The following is a 12,565-nucleotide window of genomic DNA, read 5'->3' as shown; positions in this document are numbered from 1 at the left end:
AAAATTTTGTCCCTTCTCTAAAATGGCTAAATCAAGATTTGCTTTTTGGATTTCTAAAAATATTTTTCAAGATTATTGAATCTGTAGGTGCAGAATCTACAGATACCGAGGTCTAAATATGGCTGAACTAAGCATTAATCACCCGAATGATAATACCTTACGTGCTTTACATTAACATTTGATATTTTACAGTTGATAAGCCCTGGAGCTGGGAGCCAAGTGTGTCTTAAGAAAAATTCAGAAAAACATATAGTACTACCTGCATGCATCGAGATATATTAGCAACTGGATTCATCCTAGCACACTTTCAAGGGCAGCAATAACTCGAATATATGATAGCTTAGAAGTACGCGCTGGCAAAAAGTGAGTGGAAACCTACTGCGCTTGCAATTCCCTAAAAGGATGCTAAGCAAGCTCAGAAGAGCCACGACTGCCCATTTCAAGCCAAAATGTTTCTGCTACTGGTGTCATTAAGGGAGAAAAATTAGCAACCTGAATACAAACAATCCCTTTATAATCCTCCTTTCCGATTGCAGTTGAAAATATTTTTCTTTATTTAGAATCACTGTACAATTTCCATCAAGGCAAAGTCTTACAAACCAGTAAAGAACGCTAATAGCAAATCTTGTAAGATGTACATGACTAACAGAGCTTGAGAAAGTTAGTTTTATGAACTATTCATGATCTTAGAGCTGGCATGATCACTTCTCCAACAAAGGGGAAAAAAGATATTCCAAAGAAGGATTTTTAATCCGTTGTTTTCGATACTGTTTCCCCCTTTTGTGCTCCTCCAAGACTGTTCTGTATCCACAACAGAACACTAAATATTAATTTCATAGATATCAACATCTACACTGTTGTATTGCCATGCCAATGCAAAAAAGCATTCATAAACATTTGACTGGCATTGATAACACAGATTGGGGTAGGTAACTGTGGCAAGGGCTAATTTTCAACCATTACAGCATCCAAGCTGGCTGGAAATATGGGATAATAGCAGCCCAAAGTACTGTAACTTTTTTGTTTGAAACTCTGATTTCTGAATGCTTTCTTTTACATTTGGATGCCGGGGGGGGGGGGGGGGGTTCATGGCCCATAGAAAATGGTAATTAGTCCAACATTTTTGAGTGGTGATATCTGAGGCAATTTTTAAAATCATCTTCTTTCGAATTTTAGAGGCAGTACATAAGATCAGAGGGGTATAGGGAGATTTGGACACTAAAGCTTATGAACACAATGGCTCCCCTATTGCCTCACGAAGCTAAAGCTTAAAATATGAAGCCTTACCTTGTGGTGTCCAAAGTCATTTAATATGGTGCCAAGCTTCTTTGTGTTGGCACGAAGCTTATGAGATGCAATCAGTGGGTTGGGATCCCGCCAATCTATGGACAGGCGGTGGTACCAGAGACGCTGTCCTTTCCGTACATGTGCCGGTTGGATACTGGGGTCAAAGCGGTGCACCTCACATCCACTGTTGGCCATGCTGATCTCAAACTCATTGTCATCACTACCCAGCCTTAACAAAGGTAAAAGTAAAGGAGAGTAACTTAAAAAAAAAAACAAGCAGTAGAATGTTTGACCTTTTACTATAAAAGGGCTTGAGGCAGGTAATAGCAATTCTGAAACATAAAGGTATTTTAAGTATGAAATGTAAAAGTACTTGTCAGTGCAGTGTCTTTATTTAATTTGCTATCATTGCATAACATTTTGTATTATTATATTCACTTTCTCCCAACAAATGTAATTGGCTTCCATTAATGGTACTGAAAGGAGCCCAGGTGGCGCAGCGGATTAAACTGCTGAGTTGCTAAACTTGCTGACCAAAAGGTCAGTGGTTCAAATCCAGGGAGAAGGGTGAGCCCCCGCTGTTAGCCCCAGTTTCTGTCAATCTAGCAGTTCAAAAACATACAAATGTGAGTAGATCAATAGGCACTGCTTCAGCGGGAAGTTAACGGCGCTCCATGCAATCATGTCAGCCACATGACCTTGGAGGTTTCTGTGGAAAACTCCAGCTCTTTGGCTTAGAAATGGAAATGAGCACCACACCCCAGAGTTGGACACGACTGGACTTAATGTCAGAGGAAAACCTTTACCTTTACTAATAGTGCTGTTCCATTATCCAGGCAAAGGCCATAAGGGGGCATGAGAGAGATTAGGATAGTCCATTTGCCGGAGGGGGGGGGAGTTGAAGGAGGAAAACCATTTCCCCCATTTTTGATGGTTTTCCCCCTCCCCCTCCCCATATCATAAATGAGGGTTGTTTCCACAACAGGGACATGGATACGAGGGGGGGGGGGGGAATAACAGGAAAACAGGGAGAAATAGTTTTGCTACTTCAACCCACCCTCCACCACCTAGAATAGACTATCATTCTCTCTCTTGCACCTCCTTGAGGCCTCCACCCAGATAATGGAGCAGTACCCCATTAATTTCTACAGAGACAGAAAGAAAAACTACAGTCAAAACTTCAGAGCAAATTGTGATCCCTAAGAATGAGAAACCTCCATATCTGTGCACCTGGGAATCCACACTATACAGTTAGATCAGTTTGATTCCACTTCACCTGGCATGGCTCCATCCCCATGTATCCTGGAATTAGTTTGAGGAGGTACTTAAGATGTCTCTGCTGGTGAACTCTACTTTGTACCTTTGAACCAAGTAGCAGAGTTTTCCATTCAACTCCCTAAAGTACCAATCATACAGTTGTGCAGAATAGAGCCATGGAGCCTAAAGTAGTATCAAATTCCTATAACTCTGCAATGCCAATACGATCCTCCCATCCACCCCACTCTACTACTCTATGAAGTAGTTGTTTTTTTTAAAAAAAACTACTTCATAGAAAGTTTTATGGAGATTTTGAAATTTCAGAATTTTAAAACTTGGCTAAAGCTTTTTGGTACTCCTATTTCTATTTCAAAAGGAGCACTAGTATAATTTTCACATTAAGAAAGGACTTTGAATCCCTAAACAATTGGATGCCTTGAGACATTTCGCAATGTCTTAGCAGGCTGTAGAGTATCACCACCCTCCATGAATCTATCACAGAGAATTTCATGCATCCTTATGCATGGAGTAATAAGAAAGATTCTCAGAGGGTGCAGCCTCCACTGGGTTGGCTCCTTCATGCTCTTATAAAGTATTTTGGTTTTCACCTTAATCATCATAAGCAATAATACATTAGTTTCTATGTTTCATTGAACACATTACACAGATTTATTTCAGAGCTATTTGTTTCATATTCTGAAATGTTTAGTCCCTTTGTAGAGATCCTCCTGGAAAAAACCAGCTGGTCTTCATTTCCTCTTTAATAAATAAAAATACATTAGATAAGAAGCATATTTCAAGGAGATTTTATCCTGCACAAACTTGCTAGGAATGCAATCACACACCAAAAAAACAGAATTTTGCGCCAATGTCTCTGAAAGACAGTAATTTGGAGTTGCAGGGAATTAGAAGTTGATTGCTATGTAATTCTTCAAAAACTACAAACATACACATCCTGTGTACATACTTAATTTATCCGAATCTTGGCTGGGATTTTTATTTTGCTCTTTAAAGTATTTTCAACATGCTTCTATATTTTTCAGCATAAGAGACTATTAATGGAAGACAGATGCAGTGCTCCTCCAAAGTATATCTTCAAAAAACAAGTGACAAAATGCAAAAGGAGGCAGCAATTTAAATGTATGGAGTGGAATTATTTATTATTAGATAAAGGTAAAGGTTTTCCCCTGACTTAGTGTCCAGTCATGTCCGACTCTGGGGGTAGGTACTCATCTCCATTTTTAATCTGAAGAGCCGGCGTTGTCCGTAGACACCTCCTAGGTCATGTGGCCGGCATGACTGCATGGAGTGCCATTACCTTCCCGCCAGAGTGGTACCTATTGATCTACTCACATTCACATGTTTTCGAACTGCTAGGTTGGCAGAAGCTGGGGCTAACAGCGGGCGCTCATTCCGCTGCCCACATTCGAACCTGCGACCTTTCGGTCCGCAAGTTCAGCAGCTCAGAGCATTAATGCGCTGTGCCATTGGGGGCTCCTATTTATTATTACTGTATTATAAAATGTATGTAAAAGCAATGCATTAAAACTTGGTTTCCTACAGCACCTTGAAAAAAGGCAGGTCTTTTTTACTATCCCAGGTAAGTTGGAGTATGCAAATTCTGTTCTGTTACCTTCCAACTAAGAATTGTGTTTGCTTTTCAAAAGGATAGTCCAGTTTTTCATGCTTTCATACCTTTATACTATCTTACACAAACAGTAAAAAGAAAGAAAAGGTAGAGAATTTGTATGTAGCACAAACTCTAAACTACATAAATTTTGGATTTCTGTTGGGGTGTTTTTTCTCTTTCCTTAAAAGTCACTCTGTTCACTAACTACAGGTAATCTACTATGGCACTACCTAGAAGAATCCTCCACCCTGTGCGACTGTGGAGCAGAACAAACAACCCTGCCTCATGCACAGAGGAGGAACTGTTTAAAGCTATAGACAATGCAGTTGCTGTTGCCTGTTTTTGGTCTAAAACTATTTAGCAGGTTGTGATCCCTTTATTTTATCAGTTTTATACTTATTTATTTATGCAATGCTTTGGACAGAAAATAACTAACTACAGGTGCATATACACTATAGAATCAATGCAGTTTGATATCAATTTAGGTGCCACGACTCAATGTAGTAGAAGAAGAAGAAAAAGAAGACTTTTCCTAAATAACTACAACCAAGTCTAGTAGCTTAAAATATTAGTAGCAGAATACTTGAAGATCAAACCTTTTGGGATTACTGAATTTGAGATTAATTTTCTCCCTTCAAAAGAGACACTTACCCCAGCGAATACAGGCGGCATTGCTTCTTTTGGATTTGATGAACCAAATTAAATCTGTCATCCAGGCAGACTGACCAGGGCCTAGCCGGGCTGTCAGGGATTTCTGGCAGCTCTTTCATGTTCATACGATGGCATGAAATCTGTTAAAACATTAAAGTGTTTCTTTCAACTCCACCTTATAAACTTTGTAACACATCTCCTGTTTTGTTTGTTCACAGGGAAAGTAGAAGGAGCCCAATATCTCAGAGGAAATGGCTTAGCTGTTTCCATGGCTAACAAACTGGGGGAGAAAATGGCTGCTGGGTTTATGTCTTGTTTGTTTGCAAAAGAAAGGATGTGCTGGATCAAAAGAAGCCTGACAGAAGAGCAGTGTAAACATGAAAGACAAATAATTGAACTCCAGTGAATCTTATATACAGAATCCATTTTTTTAAGGAACAGCTCCCTCAACTCCAAAAACCAATTTATTTTTTTCTTTCAAGCCTTGAATTAGGTTCCATGTTAGATGTTAAGAAATAGTAGTATCTTATTCCCCTGTCACATGGACTGCAGTTTTGGATTCATATCAATTATGAATCTAGCTCTGCCATTACAAGTCCAGGTGGCCTCTATGCCACAAAGTATCTTCCATCAGCTAAGGATGCTATTTCAGCGCTGGCCCTCCAAGACTGAGAACTCTCCAGTGACCCATGCTATGAGACACGCCATATGTATTACTACAAAATATATTATTTGTGAGGCTACCTTTGAAAGACTTTCTAGAAACTAGTTAGTTCCAATCAGAGCTGCAAAATAGCTGGGACCACTTGCTGGGATTCACTCATATCAGTGACCTGACAATTGTGCTATTTCTTGATCCATTTTGGGCACATGTTAGTAAAAAGGTATGGATTGGGAAACTGTGGTTCCTATCAGCCCTAGCCTCAATAGTGAAGGACAATAGGGGTTACAGTCCAAAAACATATAAACCCATCTGATAAGGGATAAGAGGCAGCACCTTTTAGGGCACCTTTTCTAGCCCCTTCCCCATGTGGGATGAGCAGAGTAGATCCTAAAAAGGGCTGCTCAGTCATGGATACAGCTTCTGGACTACTCAACTGCCTTGGACCTTGAGGTAAAACGACTGAATCCATATCCACTGCCCACGTATCAGTCTGTGACTAGGGTCTTCCAGTTCTGCCCCATCATCACTCACTGGAATCAGGTGTCAAACAGGGATGTTATTGCCCCAACCTTATTTTCCATCTTCATCATTATGATACTTCATCTTGTTGATGGGAAGCTTCCCACCGAAGTGGAAATCATCTATCGAACAGATGACAAGTTATTTAACCTCAGCAGATTGAAAGCCAAAACCAAGGTAACAACAACATCTGTTATAGAACTCCAATATGCTGATGGATGTAGTCCATGTGGATTCGGAAGACCTACAAGCCACTGTAAACACCTCTGCAGAAGCATACGAGAAGCTCAGCCTCTCATTGAACATCAAGAAAATCAAAGGGCTCTTCCAGCAGTCACCAGCCAATCCCTCTGCAATGCCAGAAATACAGCTTAATGGTGTAATGTTCAAAAATGTTGACCATTTCCCCTACCTTGGCAGCCACCTCTCCACAAAAGTCAACACTGAAACTGAAATACAACACCGCCTGAGCTTTGCGAGTGCAGCATTTTCCCAAATGAAGCAGAGAGTGTTTGAGGATCGGGACATCTGTAAGGATACCAAGGTGCTTGTTTATAAAGCCATTGTCCTCCCAACCCTGTTATACGCCTGTGCAACATGGACTGTCTACAGACGTCACACTCGACTCCTGGAACGATTCCACCAGTATTGTCTCCGAATAATCCTGCAGATCTCTTGGGAAGACAGGCAAACAAATGCCAGTGTGCTGGAAAAAGTAAAGACCACAAGCATTGAAGTGATGTTCCTACGCCATCAACTCAGCTGGACTGGCCACACTGTCCGAATGCCCGATCACTGTCTCCCAAAGCAGTTACTCTACTCCCAACTCAAGAATGGAAAACAGAATGTTGGTGGACAGGAAAAGAGATTTAAAGATAGGCTTAAAGCTAACCTTAAAAACTGTAGCATAGACACCGAGAACTGGGAAGTTCTGGCCCTTGAGCGCTCTAAATTGAGCGCTCTAAATGAGACCAGCAGTGCTGTGGAATTCAAAGAGGCATTAATGGAAGGTGAAAGGGAAAAACGTGCCAAGAGGAAGGTGCGCCAAGCCAACCCTGACCAGGACCACCTTCCACCTGGAAACCGATGTCCTCAATGTGGAAAAACATGTGAGTCAAGAATAGGGTTCTACAGTCACCTATGTAAGCACCGCCAAGACACTACGCTTGGAAGGCCATCATACTCAAACAACAATGGATCACCTAAGTAAGTAAGTAAACCTATTTGATTTTTACATTCTTGATATTTCTCTTAGTCCCACAATCATGCAATGACATCATAAGGTGGGTACGGAGGGTGAGCCATGAGAGCCCCCGGTTGCTCCCCTGCACTGACTCAGACACCTCCGCTAGATAGCAACTCCAACCGTTGATGGCTGTAGGTTGGTCCTGCCATACGAGCACCCCTTTCCCCCTGCTGCCACTGCTGCTCCTACTTCTGCTGTCCTCTCCCTTTTCCCCATTCCCCTGTTGCCTGCTACTACTCAAGGCATCTAGAGCTGCTGCAAGGATGACAGGGGCATCCTCATCCTTCTGTTCCATGCCTCATAGGGATGCACAAGGGCCCTCCTGCCACACAGAATGGAAGAGGGATGACAATCAAGAATACATCCCCGCCAATGGCTCCCAATTACCAAAGGTATGAAGGGGGGTTACCTGCCTGAGGGTAACACCATGAGTTAATACACTGGGGTGACACCAACTTTAGAGATGCTACTGTCACCATCCCTGGCACATTTGCTGGGAACATAGGAGAGAGTCTTCTCAGTGGCTGCTCTCAGTCTCTGTCTAAAAACCTCCAGAGAAGAAGACTCCATCACACTTTGAGGCAGAACATTCCACTCGTCAGGAGGTCCTTCCTAATGTTTAGATGGAATCTCTTTTCCCGCAATTCGAATCCATTGCTCTCTGTCCTGGCTTCTAGAACAGTGGTTCCCAAACTTTGGACATCCAGGTGTTTTGGATTTCAGCTCCCACAATTCCTAACAGCTAGTAAGCTGGCTGAGATTTCCGGGAGCTGAAGTCCAAAACAAGTGGTGGATCCAAGGTTGGGAACCGCTGCTCTGGAGCATCTGAAACAAGCTTGCCTCATCAGCTCCTGAAGCCACCATTCATAGGGCTTAGCTTCCAGCCCTCTGGCCATTTTGGTCGTTCCAGCTTGTTAATGTCCTTCTTGAATTGCGGTGCCCAGAACTGGACACAGTATTCCTGTGAAATCTGACCAAAGGAGATACGCAAAACAAACTTCTAAGAAAGCTATACATTCCCCAACACAGTGGACTTCCTCCCATAAACCCCTTGCTTAGAGAAGGAGAACCTAAAGGACCGACTGTCGGTGTTGTGCAAAGTGGAATTTATTCTCCCAGGCCTTTTAACAATTTTATTCCCTGATGAAATTGGCCTCATGTTGCTTTTATATGCTACTGATCTGTTCTTATTCTTGATACCATTGTACGGTTATTTATTTGTTTTTGTTTTTATCTGTGGTAAAGACACTCTGGAGGAAAAGAAAATCCTTTGTGGGATTTAGATTCCAGCTCATTAAAGTACTTATATGTATGCTGCAATCCATTCATTTTGTTTTAGTGGATATGCTTAAACAAATCCGCCCGGAGAAAATGAGAATTAAGCATATGTCCAAGCTCTCTGCTCAACACATTTTAAGTAAGCATGCAATGCAGTAATCCTGTCTAGGACTCACACACAACAGGATTGTCTGCCACAGAAGGTACAACATAATGTTAAGAATTGTCCAGTTCAATACAGAAGACACAAAAGCAACACTGAACTCAAATTCCAGAAGGGAATCAGGCTATTCTAAAGGGCCAAACACACAAGCAAACCAAGGAAAAAAGATAAATTTGGGAATCTGAACAATCTGTGCACATACACACACATTTCATTCTCCCATCCATATTTTTCGTGCATTTTATGTGTTCCAATCTATCTATATCCGCTGTTCTTTTGCTTATGTTTATTTATTTATTTATTTATTTATTTATTTCTATCATTTCTACCCCGCCCTTCTCACCTGAGGGGACTCAGGGTGGCTTACAGACTGGCAATTTATGCCAATACACCATAGTACAATAAAATAAACATTAAAAAAGTTAAAACAATTATAATATACAACATACAAAATTTAAAATAGTGCAAAGTGCTTATGCCATTCGTCCACCAGACCTTGTACAAAAATCTTTATTCCAGACCAAGTCGAAGCGAGTAAAGACTTATTCTTTAAACGCTTGCGCGCATAGCCAGGTCTTCAGTTTCTTTCTGAACCCCAGAAGGGATGGAGCCTGCTGGATGTCGCTGGGGAGGGCATTCCACAGCTGAGGAGACACCACTGAGAAGGCCCTGTCTCTCATCCCCACCAGACGCACCTGCGAGGCGGGTGGGATCAAGAGCAGGGCCTCCCCAGATGATCTTAAAGTTCTCGTAGGCTCATAGGGGGAGATACGTTCGGACAGGAGTTGGAGCTATTAAGCTCTTCCCAATTACAGTAAGACTGCTGTATCCATGGGGGTTATCTGAAACTATAGATAAGACCAAGCACCATTAAATTACCTGACTTCTCCCAGCATACCATAGAGTTGCCCAGGAGGACATAGCGAATTTCCAGATAGGTATCCTCTCTAGCAATTTACTAGGTCATCCGGGGTGACTCTATGGTAACATATGTGAGAAGGATACCATAGAATCACCTGAAGAACAGAGAGCGGGGTGAGCTCTCATCTGTCAGATCTAGCTTCCCATGGCGCAATGGGTTAAACCTTTGTGCTGGCAAGGCTGCTGACCAAAATAGAATCATAGAATCATAGAATCGTAGAGTTGGAAGAGACCTCACAGGCCATCCAGTCCAACCCCCTGCAAGAAGCAGGAAAGGTCAGCAGTTTGAATTTGGGGAGCAGGGTGAGTTCCCATCTGTCAGCTCCAGCTTCCCATGTGGGGACATGAAAGAAGCCTCCCACAGGATGATAAAAACATCAAACATCTGGGCATCCCCTAGGCAATATCCTTGCAGACAGCCAATTCTCTAACACCAGAAGCGACTTGCAGTTTCTCAAATTGCTCCAGACACAGAAAAAAAAATCGTAGTGACTTAAGATAATCAGAAAGAAAAAGGTTTTTTATACCTAACTGTTGAAAGTCTTGTTCAGTCATCTGATTGGCATCTGAAATCAAACAGAACAATGTCCTTCTGTATTCACTGCCCTCATGTTTTTGCAGAAGATGAAAAGAAGCTTGAAAGAGTGATTGCACACAACACACATTCATGTTTTTAATACAGTTCAAAGGAATACTAAAATTTAAGTTATTGTGTTTATCAGGTTTTTGAATTGTACTGCAATTATTGTTTATCATTGTGATAAGTTATATTAATAAGACAGCAATGGTTCCCTCCATGTTCTGAAGGGATATCAACCACTTCCAGTCTTACTTCCCCAGATTATGGCTAGAATATTGCAATGGTGACAAAAGACATGCTTGGTCTTGAAACAACACAAAATATAACACAGCTTATTTACAGACAATGGAGTGGTGAATACATTTTGGTCTGGGCTTTAACAAAGCTATCCCAAGTGTTAAACTTATCATAGGCACAAAGATTAGCCCCTTGATCATATTCTTTAAAGTTTTAAAAACCAAATCAAAGTGTTTCTCCCTTCCTTCCTGACATGGAAACCACCGGCTTCCAGTAATTACTGGAAATTTCTATCAGACTTTGTAAACATGAAAAAAATCTGCAAAAATATTATCTCTGTGAAATGAGTAAACAAGCCAAAATGAAAACAAGAAATCCTCCTTAGCTAAGGCAGGCACTACTTAATCCCTTTAAATAAGCAAACTGAAAAAACATTATTAATAAAGATTAAGCATTATGACTGCATTGTACTGGGAGGAGTAGCATTAGAAGGGCTTCATGCAATTGTGGCTGTTTCTCACGCCTCAGCTTTTCATTCTTATTCCACTTTCATGGAATTGGGAGCTCTGAAGCCTTAATAAAGGGTGGGTAAGAATTTAGTGCTCTTATCTTTCTCTACAGAATGATGCCAATAACTATTGATTTTAAATTGTGTAGAGTGTTGGAATTCAACCCCTCACTGCCCAAGTTTGTAGTCCCCAATGAGGAGTAGTTAGTTAGCTTTAGAATAGGCTGAGGGTTTCCCTTCCTCTATGTGTCCTGAATGATAGCTGGAATGTACAATAGCGTCTCACTTATCCGACCTTCGCTTATCCAACATTCTGTATTATTCAGTGCAGATTGCCTTTTATAGCAATGTTTTTATAGTCAATGTTTTCAATATATTGCAATGTTTTGGTGCTAAATTAGTAAATACAGTAATTACTACATAATGTTACCATGTATTGAACTACTTTTTCTGTCGATTTGTTGTAAAACATGATGTTTTGGTGCTTAATTTGTAAAATCATAACATAATTTGAGGTTTAATAAGCTTTTCCTTAATCCCTCCTTATTATCCAACATTTTCGGTTATCCAACATTCTGCCAGCCCGTTTATCTCGGATAAGCGAGACTCTACTGTATCTAATTTCTTCTCTCCTTTCTGTTTCTGCTCTCATTCTGATTGGTTACTTTTCTACTGCAAGCTTTTACTTCTGAATTCTACTTTCGCATCTTACTGTGTGTGCTGTATGTATTGAGATCTCTCTCTGCTTGTGTATCAGGAGAGATGAGAATTGAAATTTTTCCCTCTCTTTTGAACCTTAGGAGAGATGGGATGAGTGTAGCTCTGACTCAGTTTTTTAACCATTAAGAAATGTAGATATTATTTTTGTAAATAAACCTTTTGTAATTATAAAGATTGAACTCTGGATCTTTGCATCCTAAGCTCTAAATTCTTTACAGCCACATGGCACTTCACGCTCTGCTTGCTGTGAGCTGAATGCTCAACTACATAAGTATCCTGTTTTTATATTTTGGATGTTCTGCTGTATTGTATTTTGGGTAGTTTCCCCTAACATAACACAGAAAATACATAACAGAGAGGAGGTCCCATAATTATAGAAGAAATTAAACTGCAGCAAAATTAAGAGAAACTGATAACATTGCCAGCTATGGAGTAATTGAAGTAACAAGAGCTACTGCCTACCTAGACAAGGAGATTATTAAGGGAATGGGACAATCTCTATTTGTATCAAAAATTACTGGGAGATGGTGGAGGAATCAGGTGAATTCTGTTAATACAACCATTGGGATAGTTGTTTTCAGAATCATTAGGTGGGCTGATACTGGCAAAGAACATTGGTTGCATGGTAACTAACCACAAATGTATTCAGTACCTCAGGCATAATCTCTTGAGAGTTTGTGATAAGAATGAGGATTATCCCATCTCCCAGCACCAGGGGCAGCGGGCAGCTCCATTATCAGTTTGGGAGTGGTGTTTTCCATCTCAACATACAATGCATCCACTCTGGACTTTTACCTAAGGGTGTATCTACACTATAGAATTAACACAGTTTGACACCATTTTACTTATCATGGTTCAGTACTGGTATGGACTCCTAGGAGTTGTAGTAGTGTTACAAGATTAT

General features: G+C 40.9%; 1 protein-coding gene across 5 annotated transcripts in view; it reads right to left on the bottom strand.

Annotated features, from left to right (window-relative positions):
* Positions 1-12,565, bottom strand: part of mettl24 (methyltransferase like 24) — a 161,522-nt gene that overhangs the window by 96,075 nt on the left and 52,882 nt on the right. For all 5 annotated transcript variants that reach the window (XM_008121062.3, XM_062980040.1, XM_062980028.1 and 2 more), the window contains exons 3-4: positions 4,826-4,965; positions 1,288-1,516 (exon numbers count right to left, since the gene is read on the bottom strand). In XM_008121062.3, the coding sequence (XP_008119269.2) occupies positions 1,288-1,516; positions 4,826-4,965 (369 nt within the window). The remainder of the gene's footprint in view (positions 1-1,287; positions 1,517-4,825; positions 4,966-12,565) is intronic.

Source organism: Anolis carolinensis, chromosome 1, assembly GCF_035594765.1.
Source record: "Anolis carolinensis isolate JA03-04 chromosome 1, rAnoCar3.1.pri, whole genome shotgun sequence".
Lineage (NCBI taxonomy): Eukaryota > Metazoa > Chordata > Lepidosauria > Squamata > Dactyloidae > Anolis > Anolis carolinensis.
Note: the sequence above shows the minus strand (reverse complement) of the source record. Positions and strands in the feature narration are given on the sequence as shown.